This window comes from Phocoena phocoena, chromosome 6 (genome assembly GCF_963924675.1).
Source record: "Phocoena phocoena chromosome 6, mPhoPho1.1, whole genome shotgun sequence".
In the NCBI taxonomy this organism is placed as follows: Eukaryota; Metazoa; Chordata; class Mammalia; order Artiodactyla; family Phocoenidae; genus Phocoena; species Phocoena phocoena.
The window spans coordinates 50,450,524-50,468,555 of record NC_089224.1 but is presented as its reverse complement, the minus strand read 5'-3'; the positions used below and the strand labels follow the sequence as shown (position 1 = coordinate 50,468,555).

The 18,032-nt window shown below is 38.0% G+C and overlaps 1 protein-coding gene across 1 annotated transcript in view; it reads left to right on the top strand.

Annotated features, from left to right (window-relative positions):
* CCDC171 (coiled-coil domain containing 171) overlaps positions 1-15,609 on the top strand; it is a 349,858-nt gene extending 334,249 nt beyond the window's left edge. The window contains 1 exon segment of the mRNA XM_065879246.1: positions 15,388-15,609. Coding sequence (XP_065735318.1) covers positions 15,388-15,609 — 222 coding nt within the window.
* Positions 15,610-18,032: the final 2,423 nt, after the last annotated feature.

Genomic DNA, 18,032 nt, shown 5'->3' with positions numbered 1-18,032 from the left:
CTTACTATGTGCCAGCCACTGTGCTGAGCACTTTATGTATATTACTAATTTAATCCTAATTGTCCTGTCTAAGGTGTGTTGTTATCTCCTCCTTTCAGAGGAAGAAACTACCAGTGTAGAGTCCAAGATTTGGACCTAGGCAGTGTGAACCCAAAGTCCTCACTCTTAGGCATTGTATTATATTCACCCCTAATAGGATGAGATACGAGACCTTCTGTCAGGGATCTGCAGGGTTTTGTGAGAAGACAGACATATACATGAATACTTGTAATGAATTGTGATAAGTCATAATAAAGAAGTCCAAGTGAGAAGTGAGAATCACCTGTGTGAGGGTAGTAACAGTGGAGATGGAGAAGGATTAGGCTGTGGCCAGATATAGATGGAAACCTTGACAGGACTTAATGAATAAAATGGATGCTGGATGGTTTCCTAATTGCCCAGCAATTCAGTTAGGATCTATCCCTGCCTTGAGCTTCTGGTAAGAAGTGAGCAGTGTTCAAAACAACAAGTAAGCATTTTATGTAGAGAAAGATTTCCTTCAATTTGAAGGCATGTCACGGAAACACTGCTACTTACAGACTTGACTCCAGAAGCTTCGAGAGTCATCTCAGACTCATATAGGATGGCAAAGCATACTTGAACTCTACTTTGCCTGGTGTAAAGTGGTGGTAAATCTCTGCTAGCATTAGTTCATGGTGCTGGAGGCTAGAATTCCCATTCCTTTAATTAGATTTTCAGCTTTGATTACTGATAGGATACTTGGAATTGAAATTGTAACTCTATCTTGGTAATAGCTACAAGAATCTGCATTTGGATGTCAATAATGAAGGGTCCTATCATAAAGTGACATTTTTTGGTGGCCTCTTCATCACATGGCTTAATAAATGCAGGAAACCAAAGGAGGTACAATTTATATTACTTTTCTTTTTCTTTACGTAACATTAAAAAAATAATTTTCAGATCTCCAGAGTGCAAATAAGTGAAAACTGATTATATGCTTAGGTCTGAATGTATTGGGAGATGAGAGAAAATGTGTAAATTATTCAGATCATTTTTCACAATAAGTATGAGTTTTTATTGCTTAGCCAAACGTATTTTCAAGTACAACGTATTTCATCGGAAAGGCTAAGTAGCATGACAAAAATTTATAGAAAAATTGTTGAGCTTGTCAAGAAAGTATATTTTTATGAGCAAAGGCTAAATTCCATACTCCTGAATTGTGCCTAGACCCTTCTGCTCTTACCTGTCAAATGCTTTTTCTATCCCAGGTCATCTTTATACAATCCTATTATTTGTGATATAGTGGAAAAACAACCGTAAATTGATGGCTAGTCGAAATTAAGTTTCGATAACCTACCAATCATATCTTCCTCTCAGAAGGGCCTAAGGAACTGATTTGAAATTTAACTTTAGTCATCGAGAGGCCTGTTTTTGAGCAGCTTAGTGCATCACTGTAACATTTCCGAGATTCCCGTCCAATTCAATAGATGGAATGACTAAACTGTAGTCCTCCTAGTTCTGAGCTCACGAGCAAGAAGAAAGTAGTTAACCATCTTGCTGTATGTGAGCAGTGCGAGGGCAGGCAGACACTGTGCACCTTGACCACCTATTATGAAGCTTTTTGCTGCCATGTCAAGTGAAAGCGAGCTAATTGGGTGAAGCTGTGGAGCATGTTAGGGGCCTGGTAGAGGGTTGCTGTCTGACAGCTGAATGTCAGCAAGAGCCAGTCAAGTGTAGCTGAGAGACAGAGACCTGTCACAAAGTTCCCGCAGACTGCAGCACAGTTAGGGAGCTGAAATACGGTTCCGTCTCACTTTCTCCCTCATTGCATCCAAGCACCTTAAAAGATTTTCCACTGTATGTGTCAACTCTTGTTCTCTAAGCTGTTTCCCGGAACTGTCCTGCATTCAAATGATTGAACAAAAGATGCTAATGTTTAGCAAAGTGAATGTAAATTCCCTCTTTTCCCCTTTTCTGCCCAAGCAGATAGACATTCAACTCAAAGGAAACTTTGAAGGTTTACATCAAACAATTAGATTGCCTCCAAAGTTAGCTGATAATAGAATCTTTTTCTCAAGAGAGTATAAAAATTGAAAATTAAAGCAAGAGGATAAGCAATGCATTTTTCTCTGATATAGAAAACCTAGCTCAAGAGAGCTAGAATTCTGGCCTGGGTGTCTTGTGAATGGACACTTGCCAAGGTAACTTGTCCTCTTGTCTTTTTGTCCCAGGCTTCTTTCCTTCATTTTCAGAGCGGCCTAAGGTGAAATGCCATAATGACACTCACCAGAAAGTTGGGAAGGATAAACACAGAAAGGAACAGTGAGGTTCCTTCTGAAACTTTAGACACTTTAGAAAGGAGAAATCGGAGAAAGTTAGAATTAAAGAATGAAAGTTAAACTTTGTGAAGTAAAAATATTTTTCAGAGAGAGAAAAGTTTTATATCAAAACATGCCCTCCTGTTGGCTTTCTTTGGAATTAGAAGCAGTCCATTTGGTGAACAATAAGCAAACATACGGCGTGCCTGCGATGTGCTGGTCACTAGTCAAGCCACTGATAATACACAAACAAACAAACAAACAAACTAGCCTATGCCTCCAAGGAAGGGACACTCCAAGGCAGCACTGACCATTAGGACTTACTGTGATGGTGGAGACATGGCTTTTGAGCACGTGGAGGGCAGCTAGTGTGACTGAGGGGCTCTAAATTTTAATTTTACATTAAATTAAATTTTAATTAATTTAAAATTAAACAGTTACATGTGGCCAGTGGCTACTGTGTTAAACACCACAAGTTAAGCAAACAGCAGATTGTGACGCTGTGCTACTATAAAAGCAGTATGTGTGGGATGTTTCCATAGTGCAGAGAAGGGGCACGTAACCCAAATGTGGGGGGTTAGAAGGCAGGGGGAGTTTGAGGGCAAGGTGATACCTGAGGTGAGCTGTGAAAACTGTCAAAGCCTGACGAAGAAGTCTCCTTTTAACTAGAAAAAGCAGTGTGAAGCAAAGTCTCTGAGATAGGAGAAGGCAGGGCTTTCTTCAGGATCAGTGTTTTGATTAGTACTGGGGGGCAAAGGTGTCTTATGAGAAATTGTCTTAATGCAATGGTAGCCACTGAGTACTCTACCAAGCAGGTTACCCCAGAGGTCGCAGAGCAGGTCTCACAGACGGAATTAGGCTCCTCAGATCACATGGTTTCAATCTGTCGATGAAACCCGCAGTAAGAAGTGGAAGGTAGGCAGCCAGCAGGGAGACGGACCATACTCCCTGATGCCTTGCTTTTATGGTGTTCATATGACCTCTCTCTCGCCCACATTAGCCTTCTCCATTCTTTGTGAGGTTATGAGGACCAGGGTGGAGGTTTGAGAAACGGGGATCGGGGGACCGAAGGTGCCTGGGACCACGTATCCACACTTGCCTTGACAAATACTCCTGGCCAATCGCTGTAGCTTGCCACTTAGGTAGCTGGACAGCTTTGGGTTTTATCTGCAGTTCTGGGGGCAGTTTGAGGATGACGTTAGCCTGGAGGTGACCCATCTCTCCCTCTTTCCTTCCCTTTCTATCTGTTGGTAGCCTGTCCTACAGGGTACTAATTTACAATCTCTTCCTATCGTGTGGATTCTGCCTCTGCCTGACTCTACCGGCTGATTCATTCTCTGTGCGTAACACTTACTATGAGTTAACATCTATCCTATTTTTTCTCGTCTTCAAGAGCAACTTTGAATATTCTCAAATAATAAGCATGTATTACAATAACGCAGACATGAAGTAGGAGATAGAGATAAGCCTGAAGGGATGACTTGTTTACAAAAATTAAAAGTGCATTTATAGGCTAGAGAAAGTGACAAGGCACTTAAATAACTGATGAAAAATTTTAATAAAGAGCTTTGAAACCTATGTCAAAATCGCTGTCTTGTGGATACCCTACCCTGAACCTGAGCTGCGTTTCAAAGTCAAGGACCTTGTGAAAAAGTGGTGTGCAGGCTCTTCGGGAGTTAATGTGAGCGAGGGCTTTGGTGACAGTTGAAGGACTAGCAGAGGTTTTGTGGGCAGGTGCCCAGAGATGGCGATGGAAATGGAGTGAACGTCTTAGTGCTTCTCCTCCGTGCAGGCCTAGGGACTGACATCTGGAAATAGATGCCTACAGGTGGAAGCTGAAAGAAATGTTTTACGACGGACAGTGTGAGACACTGGGTTCCAGTCAGAGTTGCCACAGTTTTCAGATGACAGAGAGGGAAGGGTGGGTGTAGGGCCAGTGCTGTGTAGAGATGTCACCCGTATGGCACTGTGAGCCCCTTTAATATGTTGGAGGCAGAGCCTGATGGAGGGATTGCAGGCACCCAGCAACTCTTGACGGGGAGGTTGAGGTCATGTGTAAGCGGGTCAGGGAAGAACCAGGGAAATATGACTCATTACTGGGACCTTATTTGTGTCCATGGAACAATGCGTCTGGCAAACTCTCAGTGCCATTGTGCATCAAAACGTAACACTAGGAAAACAGCAGTTGTGTGGTTTTAGAGCATTGAGAAAATTATAAATTAAGGAGAACTGGCTCAGGACACAGGTAGTTAAGGACAGGGTGAATTCTCTAAGGGCAGAGAAGTTTTTTGGTGTGTAATTCACTGCTGTCCCAGTACCAAGAACAGTGTCTGACACTTTATAGGCACTTGTAGTTAATTATTTGATTTTATTCTTTTAATAGATATCTATTGAAAGAATTAATGAATAGAGCTAATTTAGGATACTAATGGTGAGTGTGGGTTTAGGTATGCTTTATGCCTTATGCAACCATGGGGAAAGTCTATCATATGGAATTGGTCATGTAGGGAGCAGATTCTTGAGATATAACCTATAGCTATATTATTTTGGAATTTTGTGGTTGCTGCATTATTCTTACAATTCAATAAGATGTTCTCGCTAGAGGTGGGTTCGGTTTGAGACTGCTGGAAATGGCCTGGTTCTATCAGAAGTAACATTCCTGTCTGTCATGTAAAGGAAATGTCATTGCCAGCTAAGTGGTTTGTTTTGGAACATACTCCCCAATGCTTGTTGTGATTTGAAGGCATTCCATACATGTGAACTCCAGATCACATGATTTGTCTTGCTTCTGAAGTGCCCCTCTCTCACTGAGAAATAGAGAGGCCACATTCTTTCAACTGAATATAACCAGTCCCTCCAGAAAGGCCCAGCTGTGGCACTCGTCAGAGGGTCAACAGCCCTGGAGAATATAGGACTGATCCCTTGGTGGTCAGTGGGGGAATCAAGACTGTTTGCAACATCTCGTGAAGAATTGCTGGGGATTCTAGGTGTGATATAGTGGAGTAATGAGGGAACATGGTTTAAACCAGCAGTGAAAAGGAGGGGCATGGAAAAAATGGGTTTCAACTTTTAGAATGTGAATTCATTGCTAATTTTGTTGAAATATGTGACTGACAGATACAATGTTATAAGATTTGGGAAAATCGTCTTTCAAACACCTTTAAATTTTAGATGATTTTTCCTTCCTTCTGCCCCCTTTACCTGAGTGCATGCATGGTCAGTAACTCCACTCAGAGAAAAACATGCTGCTAAAAGGTCTAAGTTTATAGCTTCCAGATTATTATTAATTTTTGACTTTGGATAAAAAGGGCTTATAACTTTAAGAGGAAATTCTTCAGTAATGAAAAAGTGGTCAGCAAACTTTTGCCTAATAGTTCCCAGAGAGAGTGTGACATGTGTACATTTTGACCACAGAAGTTGTAGTTTGGCAGCTGGAAGTGCTCTTTGGAGTAAAATGAAGGCACACAAGTTGTTAAGTAGCCACTCTACATAAAGAGCTGCGTTTGTGCAGAGTAGAGGTACAAGTTATTTCATCAAATTATTTGTGTATGTGTAGACTTAATGTCAGGTTGTGGATATGAGTTAGATAACTGAAAATGTTGAAATAACAGAGTGTTCTCAGCTAAACTAAAATCCGATTTTCAAAACTTGCAAAACACTTGGTTCAAAACCTCCCCTCTGAGACCTTTAACAAACCAATTACATTTCATTTTGACCACACAGTTCGGAGTCCTAACTATACTAAAATATGGGTTTCAGTGTATACAAAATTTTAGTCTTTTTTAATGAAGGGTTTTTAGTTACGAAAGTAAGGCATGCTTGTTGTAGATAATTGGAAAATACAAAAGTTTAGGGAAAAAAATTCCTACAATGTCAGTACCTCACAAAAGTATCGTATGTGATTTTGCACGTCTCCTTTTCACTCATATAGTCTTGCTCGGGGATGGGCAAAGCACAGCCTGTGGACCAAATGTACTTCCACCTGTTCTTGTATAGCCTGAGAAGTAAGAACAGTTTTTACATTTTTAAATGTTTGAAAAATGAATCAAAAGAAGATTAATATCTCACGATGTGAAAAATATGTTAAATTCAAATTTCAGCTTTCATAAATGCACTTTTATTGGAACATGGCCAGACTAATTCATTTGCATATATTGTCTATAGTTGCTTTGGGGCTACAACAGCAGAGTTTAGTACTTGCAACAGAGAGCATATGGCTTGCAAAGCATAAAATATTTATCTGATCCTTTACAGAAAAAGGCTTCTGACCCCTGGTCAAGCTTAAGCATTTGTCCATGTTATCTAACCGTTTATAACTATAAATTTTACAGCCATATAATACTCCATCAAGTGGCTATAGCTTACTTAAATGTACTTCTGTTGTTGAATATGGGATTATTTCCAATTTTTGTCTGCTATTAATATTAGTAAACTAATCATAAATGGAATTGTTGGGTCAAATGATATTAACTATTTCAAGACAGTTGCCAAAGTTATAGTCCAAAGGTTCTATCAATTTATACAATCACTAGCAATTTATGAATGCCTGTTTTATAATGCCTTCATTAACATTTAGTATCACAATTTTTTAAATCAAATTTTGATTGGCAATAAACATCTCATTTTCCTTTACAGTTTTGATTACCATTGGCGGTTACCATTTTTCCCATTTATTTGTTAATCAGCTGTATTTTGACCTCTCTGAACCGCCAGCTCATAGCCTTTGTTCATGATTCAGTAGTTTTAAAGATAAAAAACATGGAAAGAAAATTTGGGGCTTTCAAGGCTTTTTCCTCATAATGCACGCTCGAATTTATTCCCTTTTTCTAAAAATAATTAACAGTTTTCTTGTGATTCCTTTTCTAGAAAGAAAAAATGATATGTGTATGCATGTATGTGTTTATACCTTTTTTTCTTCTTTGTCACTCCACACAGCTTATGGAATCTTAGTTCCCAGATCAGGGATCGAACCCAGGCCCCCTGCAGTGGAAGCACGGAGTCCTAACCACTGGACTGCCAGGGAATTCCCTATACTTATTTTTTTTTAATGCAAATGGGTTCTTTCTCTTTACACACACACACACACACACACACACACACACACACACACACACACACACACTGTCTTGAACCTTCTCTTTTCACTTGGACATATTTCTACATCAGTACTTACATATTTACATCAGTTTTGAAAATTGTTATATGATCTGGTTGTATCATACTTCACTTAAATAACACTCAGTTGATGGACACTTTAGTTTCATTAATCAAATGTTTTTCTAAAAAATGCTTCGATGATACATCAGTATGCTCATCTTGGTGAGCTTTTGTGAGTGTAGCCATAGAAAAAATGCCCAGCAGTAGAATTGCTGGATCAAGGCAGGTACAATTTAAGTTTTGTCTTCCTGAAAGGTTGCACCAGCATACAGCCCTGCCTGCGTGGTAGGAACTTGCCTGTTTCCCTCTCTTAGCAGTGGGTATCATCAGACATCTAAATTTTTGCTATCTGATAGGTGAAAAGTAAGCTTTCATTGTCATGTTTTGTGTTGCATTTCTTTAATTATGAATGAGGTTTAGCTCTTTTTCATATGTTTATTGGTGATTGTATTTCTGTGTCCTCCACCAAACAGCCAATATATATCTGAGGCGGAGGCTGTCAGTGGCTTCCTGATCTCTTTTCTCTTTTCTTTGTAACGAAACCTCTGACTATTACCCAGGCCATTCGGGGTCGGGGGAGAAAGCTACATATTTCAGACTCGCCTGAAACTAAGTTAGCCATATGACTAAGTTCTGGCCAATGGGGTGTAAACAGAAACACTCCGATTTTAGGAAGTGTTTTCAAATGTAAGTGATACCTCCTCCTTTACTCCATCCTTCTTTCTTCTGGCTAGAATGCAGATATAATGGCTGGAACTTGAGCAACCATTTTGGACCCTGAGGTGGAAGCTACGTACTGAGGCTGTGGAGCCCAAGATAGAAGCAGTCTGGATTCCTGGTAGCTTCATATAGCCATATCAGAGAGAAATAAACTTCTATCTTATTAAAGCCACCAACATTTTGAGTTTTCTGTTACAGCTGAACCCAATATTAATAAATACACTGTCCCAAGCCTATTTTCCAATTAGGTTCTTCTTTTTCTTGATTTGCATGAGCCTTTTGTAAATTAAGAAAGTCACTCTATGGCTATCATGTGTGTTGCGTATATTTTTATCAGCTTGTCATTTCAGTTTTGCAATGGCATTTTTCTGTATAGTGTGCTTAAGTTTTTATTTATTCAGTTTTGTCCCTTTTTTGTATACTTGAGTATATGGAGATATTTACATTTCACATTCTCTCTGTGTTTGTTTGAAAAGATACATTCTTAAGATACAGGGGGAAAATGGTCTCTTTTGCATTTTCTGTCCATTTCTGGCATTCTCTACCGTCAGGTATACCAGAATTGTCAGGAAAGGAGCAGACTGGGAGCACAGGGGTGTGAAGGAAAGTAGGAAAAGAAAGAACAAAAGCCATCTGGGAAAATTCTTTGACTATTTTTTCCAACCTCAATCATGTCAGGAAATCTAAACATCTAAGAGAAGAAAATGAGAATCGTTATCTTGTCAGGCATAAGACACCTTTAAAGTAATTTAAAAATAAAGTTTAAATGTTCTAATGTAATTTAAAACTTCAGTGCTGAGTTTTATCTCTGAATATAACAACACATAAGCTTCTTTGGTGAAAGGGCTAGAACTTTTATTTTATGTAAATGTCATAAAATCTATTTATTTACTCCGGTACCATGGACATTCAAATGGACTATGAGAAAATATATTACCAAAAATATAAACATCTACTTTTAATCTCTAGTACAATGTATGTGCTTTTATTTTCCAGTTTCACAGAGATTTGTTGAGCCCTTACTGTCTTTATGAAGCAGCTCTGGATATAAATAAGCCTGAGGCCATGTCTTCTTTGGGTGGCATGATAAGGTAGTGGCCAAGCATAAGGGGAGAAGAATCATGGATCAAGAATCATGTCCCTTTTCACCACTGACCAAGCGTCTGTGCAACGTGCAGTAGTTTTTTCCGCTCTTGTGAGCCCTAGTTCTTCGCCTGTGAAATGGGGTAATAGTAATACCTTCTCATTGAGTGGCTTTGAGAATTGAGATAAGGCCTATAAAGCTAAACCTAGCACAGTACCTGACATATATGTTCACACATGTTAGCTATAATTAAAAATTTGGAATTTGTTATCACTTGAGAAGAGTAGAAAGAGAGGTGAAGGGAAGCTACTGTATGTTATGCATTTTTGTGTATATTATTTCATTTAATTCTTATAACAACTCCATGAGGGATGATTCTTATGTTGTGGATAGGATGCAGGCTCACACAGGTTAAGTAACATGTCTAAGATCACATAGTGAATACATGGCAGACTCAAGTTTGGAACCCGAGGCCTCTTCAGTTTCAAAGCCCATATTCTTTCCACTATACTGTACTACTTTTAATTGCGACATAATGTGTATATACATGAAATAACCAAATATCAAACCAAAACCATGAAGTAATAACATGAGTGGTTTCATTCAGTTAGAAATCTTATTTCCAGATACTCTGCTAAGTGCTAGCAATACAAAATCATGATTCCATTACACTAGGTGCTCTTGTTTTCTGGGGAGATAAAAGTATACAAATAAGTGAAAACAGAAAAATAAATATTCATGAAGGAATGCCAACGTGTGATTGAATATAGCAGCTAACTGTAGTTGGGGAAGGGTGGGGCAAGGATCTGGAAAGGCCTTACAAGGAGGGGAACCTTGACAGAGGCTGAAAGGTGGAAAAGGCATTTACCCCACATAGGGTAGAAGTGTATCCCAGTCAGTGGACAGACCGGAGGCAGGTGTGAACTATGGAACATCATATTTCCTGACTCACAGTTCCATGTAACCGGATTACAGAGTACAAGTGAGGAAATGCTCGATGAGGCTGGACAAGGAAGTAAAGCGCTTGTGAACCAGGCTGTACACAGCTGCAGTGTCACATGGCAAAGGGCATGCCTATAAGGAAGACTGAAGAATCGAAGCCATAATCCAGTTAATCTACCGCATTAACCATGTTGTTGAAAGCTGAAACTGAACCAGTCTGTCCTAAGAGCTTTGGCTGTTGAACCAATGCTGAATGTCTGCTTGAGGACTAAGTTGTTGTGGTGTGAATCAAGTTGATAATGTCTTCTACCTCTCTTTTCTGATTTGCTTCTACCTCCATATTGCCCCTCCTTCTTGATCTCTAGGTACCCAGACCTCTCAGGTTGTTTTCTTCTATCTGGAGACTCCTTTACACTGCTCTGCTGACTGACTCACATATCCCCACCTAGCCTATCTTGTTGTCACTGAGCTAAAGAGCCAGACTGGTCTGTACTAAGATTTAATAACAGAGAGAGAGGAATGCATAAAATACTTCTACAGCTTTGGCATTGGTAACTAAAAGTTAGAATTGATAACTACGAGGCGTAAATATTTAATGATGTGGTAGCAGGTGTATATATGCATATTAGCAAGTGTATGTGTGTAGATATATTTATCAGGTACATGTATATGTGTGTGTGGATGGATGGAGAGATAGATAGACAGGCAGACATATCTCAGGTACATAACTGAGCATTCCTCAAGAGAAGACTGTATATGTAATTATTGTCAACTCGGTTTGTCTGCATAAACGGCAGCATCCTATGAGGCCAGCACAGCAGAACTGGAAAACAGGTAAAATTTGGTCAACTAACTCGAAGTATTCTGTGTTCTGAGTACTAAGACTCTAGTGGTAAGAACATATAAGGAGCTAAAGCAGAAATGGCGAGGGAGCCTCATTGTAAGGCCCTCTTGTGGGTACTTTGATTCCTTCATCAGTTTATGTAGAGCTGCACACTCTACTTAAAATCCGTCAATGATTTACAGGGCTTAAAACATCATCACGGAGGTCGAAGTAATGAAAAATGTATCAGAATTTAATTGCATATAGCCACATCATCTAAACTGTGGCTAATGTTGTCATCTCTTTGGCTTTTTTAAAGAACCACGTGCAGTATGTATTCCTTCCCCTTAAGAACGGCCCATCTGTATCCCCTCAAAATCTTAAGAATTATGTTTGGGAACTCTGATTCCTGGGTTAAATTATTCACAAAAGTTAGGTGTTAACCTTATATCATATGTCATCACGGGTTGGAATCATGGTGGACCTGTAGAACTTCAGAGCTGGAAAGAGTCTAGCTCCTCATTTTATAGGCAAGGGAAGTGAGAACTAGGAAGACTGATCCACTTGCCTAAGTGACCCAGCTAGATTATAGCAGAACTGGGAGGGGAAATATAGTCTTCTGATCTCTAGTCTAATACTCTTTCCATCATACTATGTGACTGGCATAATCTCCTTGCAATACTCTTCAGGCTTACTAAATCACATTACTCCTCATTTTTTATAATACTAGATTCTAGAAGACTTAACTTGATCATAAATGCTACACAGGAGACAAATGGCTTAGTGTCATTGTTTCAGAAGCCTTGGTCTGCAAAGTGGCTTTGATTTATAGATAGTTTATTGAGTCATTATCTTATTTTTATACTAATGCTTTATTTATTTTTGTTGTTGAAAAAAACACCCTTAGAAAATGAAGATATTAAAGTCTTGAAAAATGGTTAATGGGCATGTCTAATTACTGTATTTCATAAGATTTCTAAAATGCAGAAATTTAGTAGGCACATTTTGTATTGTGAATATATATTTAGCTGATGGACTGTAACAGTTCAAATAGAATCATTTACAGCTTATTGAGTAAATAAAAGTGTCTCTGTAAAGATTCACGTGACACCTAGCTTTTATTTAAGGTAACTAATTTCTTTTTTAAAAATTGCTTAAATTTGCATTTACATGAGAGACTACCAGAACACCTCAGCAGTTTAAAAAGTAGCTTAAATGACCACAGATTTAAAATATAACATCAGATGGTGAATATTCACTTTTTAAAAAATAAATGTATTTATTTTATTTATTTAGTTTTGGCTGTGTTGGGTCTTCGTTGCTGCGCGTGGGCTTTCTCTAGTTGCGGCGAGTGGGGGCTACTCTTTGTTGCGGTGTGTGGGCTTCTCATTGCGGTGCTTCTCGTTGCAGAGCACGGGCTCTAGGTGCGCGAGCTTCAGTAGCTGTAGCTTGCAGGCTCTGGAGCACAGGCTCAGTAGTTGTGGCGCACAGCTTAGTTGCTCCGCAGCATGTGGGATCTTCCGGAACCAGGGCTTGAACCTGTGTTCCCTGCGCTGGCAGGTGGATTCTTAACCACCGTGCCACGAGGGAAGCCCTGAATATTAACTCTTAATGGTCTCTGATAAAAAGTTATTTAACTCTCTTTTACTCTTTGTGTTATATTAAAAGTGTTATGATATATTTCTGAATATTATTTGTAACAAGAAAAATAGTTCATATTTAGTTGTTATTTTAACATCCTATTTTCAAATCAAGATTTCACCAGAATTTTTGCTGATTTGTTTTTAAGCTATTAAGTGACTTAAAATCAAATTTTATCCTATTTCATGAAAAAGATTATTTTCTAGCAGTGTATGAAGTGTAGGAAATGACCTCAGTACCAGAAAAATAATTGTTTTCATTTACACAAAAGTAAGTCTGTTTACTTGATGGAAGGCCTATCTTTTGAGGGGGTGCAAGTCTTGAAAGAAATCTCTTTTTTAAGTGTTATTTCCCATGTTTAGGACATAAGGTCAGAAGACAGTATGCAAAAAGTGAGACTCTGACTTGAAATACTAGAGAAATACTCAGTACCCCATTTCAAGGTTATTTGGTCAAAAATGTTATATTAGATTTAAAAAAATGCTTTCAGACAACATGGTGGAAAATAGACATTTGAAAAAGTAAGATCAGGAAGGACAAAAGAGGGGCCCCTTTGTAGAGTTCCAAGATCCACTGAATATATTAAGGGGAGATGGGCAGTTAGAGACCTTCCCTGAAGGATGTGTAACGAGTTAGGTTGATGGACTCATAAGAAAAGAAAAGGAAACTTCAAGTACAGAATATAGATTTGAGTAAAATATATATCCATCTATCTAACACTGCAAAACAGGCATGGTTGGTCAGTTTGGCACAGTTGCCTTTCTCTAGTCTAAAGCATCAAGAAGAAAATACTCTCAGAGAGTAGGTGACCTTCCTTGGTCTGATTCTGCACACTCCTCTCTTTTCATATATAGTTTTTTTAGACCAGAACTTGAAGTATTTATAAAGATGTAACAACAAAATTTTGAAGGCTGCCTGACAATATTTTTTATCATAATAAATAGTATGATATCCCCACCATCTCCTGCTCTTCCATTATTCCTCTCACCCCTAAGTCTGGCAGAATCAGTTAGTAGATGACATTGTAGTCTTTACAGCAGCAAAATCAATCAAGTAATAACACTTCCAATTCAGATACGCAGCTGAAAAAAATCACCAAAGATGGTTCTAGCAGCAGGAAAAGTGCAGGAATCTACACCTCGAGCCGCTGATGTAATGAGATGCCTCTGTTCTGGTTCTGAACTGATATGCTTAGGCCCAGCATTAAGGTTCTGCAAGTGAAACTTCATCAGTGCTTCTAATCAGGGTCAACACAAGACCTCAGGAGTTCTTTTCCTTCTGCAAGGATAAGCTAAATCCTCTCCTTCTTCATAAAGCCATTCAAGTGGTCATTTTAGGTGAGTTTTTTTTTTTTAACTTCCAGCGGAACAAGAGATGATTTCCGATGATTTTCTGTAGGCTTGCGGTGGAGTATCAAGAAATCAAAAGAACGGAGATCAAAGAAAATTGCTGAACTAGGTGTTAGATGCAGCCATTGATTTTTCTCCAGTTGTAGTTTTAAAAAAAATCCACAAAAATGGTAACACATACAACAGTTGAATTTCTAATACGTTCCTAAAGCCAGAGATAGCTTCCTTCTTGTTTTCACATGTAGAAACGGTTTTGTGTAACATGACATAATAAAGCAGATCCTTAGAGTTCACGCTATTTTGTTGTCAAAACCGTAAGAGAATCTACCAAAAAGAGGTTTGTGTGTTTTTTTAAAGAACTCTTCAGTATAAAAAGTGTTTTTTAGTGGAGACACTTATGACTAGACTTATCTCAGCAACATTTATTTGCTGGGAACATGGAAAACTCTGATATACAATTGACTACTATTTTCCTACTATCTATAAAAGCCATAAAATAGCACCTATCTGCTTTACTGGTAAAACTTCATTTATGTTAAAGGTTAACTATTGTTTACTGGTACTACTTAAGGCTTAAATTATAGCTTCAACAAAATATTCTGTTTTTAAGTACTTAATGAGTGTGTGGGTTTCTTAAGTTTGATTTCCAGTAGTTTCTGGGTAACTGTAATGTTTTAAAATATGTGACAAATTGTTTTCATGTTGCACTCCCATATTTTGATATATGATTTCCAAATACTCGTAACAGAAACAGTCTTTATTAAAACAGGGTGGTGGCAGTATTATTAAAGGTAAAGACAAAAAGTTCATCTCACTGGCATTTTATATGTTGGTGTGCCGTTTTCTATAGGGCACTAGGATTAACTTGTTTTTCTTTGTGCTGTGTTGTTCAATTAAATAAGTCAGGCTGATACCTTAAAAAACATAAAGATCCATAGTTCATTTTCTAAGCAGTCTAATCTCCCAATTATATAGCATATATTATATAGCATAATGAGAAAACATTATTAGCATTGGTTTCTGTCATTTGCCAGCGGATGGAAGCAGAGGTAAAAATGCCTGATTGCACTGACCCTTTGAGTCAATAACTTGATAAAAGTTTTATACCAAGTTTTAGTGTCTAGGCAAACACCTGATGTCCTGACAAGTTTATGATATAGAACAAATGAGGTTCAATCACAACTTGGAAAATAATTTCATATTTATGTATCATCATATAGATTATTTAAGTGGCAGTTTCCACCCCATTCCATATTACAGTGATTCTTAGTCCACTTCTCTGTTTATGGTATCAGAGTCTGTTTAAGAGTCTTCAAATCTATGTTTATTATTCTTTTCTTTTTTATATCATAGACAGGATCATGAGACCATTCCAATCTCTCCATTCCTTCAAGAGCTGCTCTTCCTGCTGACACAATTGACGTTGGGGATTTTTTGCCATTGAAAGCTGAACCTGACACAACTTACACTTTCTTAAAGGAGACACTTATAAATCCTGCGCCCCTGTCGTCATCCCACTCCTCTCCAGTGATGATGTCTGCTACTGCCGAGAGACCAGCTCAGATTGGATTATGACTTTATGAAATAAAAAGGATGCAGGAAGAGTTAACAGTACAATTAAAATTGTTTTGAAGGGGGATTTTCTTATCAGTTGAATTTTGTTTCAGCACAAGTGGCCGTGGGTTTTTAAAAATTGTGTGATACTCTGATGTGTACGGGTATCTGTGTCCCTTGAATAATGAAATAACCAACTTTTTTTTCCCCTCTAAGTTTTATTTATTATCACAGTTGCTCATTTTTATGTAACATATTTTTAAATGTTAAAGAATGACACATTTTGGGTAATTTCCTTCAGACTTAAAAAAAAAATCAATAAGCCATTTTAGTCTCTATCTATCAAAGTTGTTTCATACTTGTCTGTTTTAAAGCAGGACTGCAATACTTTAATAGGATTGAGAGAGCTATTTGAAATGTATGCCAATGATTCCTGTCATTTCATGGCAGCCCTGCCATGGTTCACTGAGCCCCCTCTTCTCTCTTGTCAGCTCAACTGAAGACAAGCATTTAGTTGCAAACTTTAAGCAGGTTGTGCAAAACAGAAATGATGTGACTGCTTCTCCTCCTGCACAATAATGTCACTCCTGGTCAATGTGAGAAGGTCAGGTTGCTCCTTGTAAAGCTACATGATACCACTTGCCCATTTGAACAAGTTAAGTTAACTGCTGAATCTGGTCCCTGCAGGCACTGAAAACTCATCCTTTTATCAAGCCTGCATTTGATAAGAAAGTAGAGCAGTTGTGCTGGGAAGATGTCTGTGGTGTGTTTAGGCACTTTTTAAGGACAGTTCCCACACCAGTACAGCAGGTAATATATTTTGTATAAGCTGAAAAACTTCAAGGTAATAGCTGTTTTGACCTTCAAAATAGACTCCTTTTTTGTTTGTGTTGTTGGTAGGACCCAAGAGTGACGCCCATCTTTGATGCTGACAGAATTTAAAACAAGGCCATTGCCCTGCATTTTCTGCCTTGTAGCACACAAAAGTAAAATTGTATGTCAGGCCGAGATGTCGGGGAGCTGACAAGATGCCCCAGTGACATTTCAGCTAGAAAGAGCAAGTGTCTTGCAACCAAGTGGTCAAATATCAAATAATAGGTCAAGCAGGAAGGAGCTGAGTTCTAACCACAAAGAGGTTTCTGGTAACTTACTTGACAAGCTTTTGGGTGCTTTGTGGCTTGACAAAGTGATGTTCTGTTGGGTATCGCTAGGCAGACTGTTCTTTATTGCCTTCAGAAGATCAGACATTGACACTGATTAAACTCTTTAACCCTTAAAGTTTAAATCCTTGCAGTTTGCATCATGGTAAGTGAAGAACAAAAGGATATTTGTAATATGTATTTGTTTTTGTCTTAATCGTTTAACTCCCCAGTGACATTAACTTCTGATGTGAATGGTGCTTCTTGACAAAGAATTTTAATACAAAATCCATATTTTATATTACTTTTCATTTTTGAGTTCTTCATTATGGATGCATTAGAGAATGACAGTATGTATTATGTAATCTGTATTGTCGTAACTTTACAGTGACATTTGATTCAAATATACCCAACTTCTAAAAAATTTTTTTTTATTGGACTTGGTAAATAAAATTGGTGTAGTGTCTATGTTTTAGCCAAATCAACCAAGTGACTTATACCATCTGAGATAACAGCACTATTACTGTCACACTGTGTAGCACAATACTGTTTCTCATAGTAGTGGGACAATATAATAGGCTTTATATAAATCTTTCGAAAGCTGTTTCTGTGAAGTAACATTAATCTTTAACCAAATTTCTCTACTTCTTTCCTTGGAGTTCTTTTTATTAACCATTCTGTGTTTTGAATATTAAAGAATATGCCCTGTGTAATATAATATGACATGTATGAAGTTCAACTTGAAAATTTATTGTAACACAGAAAATGCTATAGTTTTTGTATGGATCATAGAATAATTCCTGCACATTTCAAAATACTTTCCTCTGCCGTCCCATACAGTGGTTAAGATATTGCCCATATAGAAATCAAATACAGTTTTTTAGTTCATGTGACATCATTGAGCTTCCACTTCTCACACTGCAGAAAAACAGTGTTACTTTACGTCACTTATATGTCTGGTTTGTGTGTGTATGTTTGTGTTAAATCTGTTTTCAGATCCTAGTAATTTAAGGGGAAGGAGCACCTTTGTAAACTTTGCCTCGGACAGACCTTGGTCTTCTTGCCTTAATTTTACAATCTGTGCATGGGATAACACCAGAAATAAATGTATATGTCTTTCCATATATGGGAGTATCTGATTTTACAGATAATTTTTATACAATAAGTTCTGAACTATAAATTCAAAAAGATTATTAAATCAAATCAAAGCATGTCACATTTATAACCAACTAGATGCTAAAGGCCATAGAGACTGAAGGATGAGGCTTTTGAGTGATCATTAGTACTCACTACCAAATATAGTAA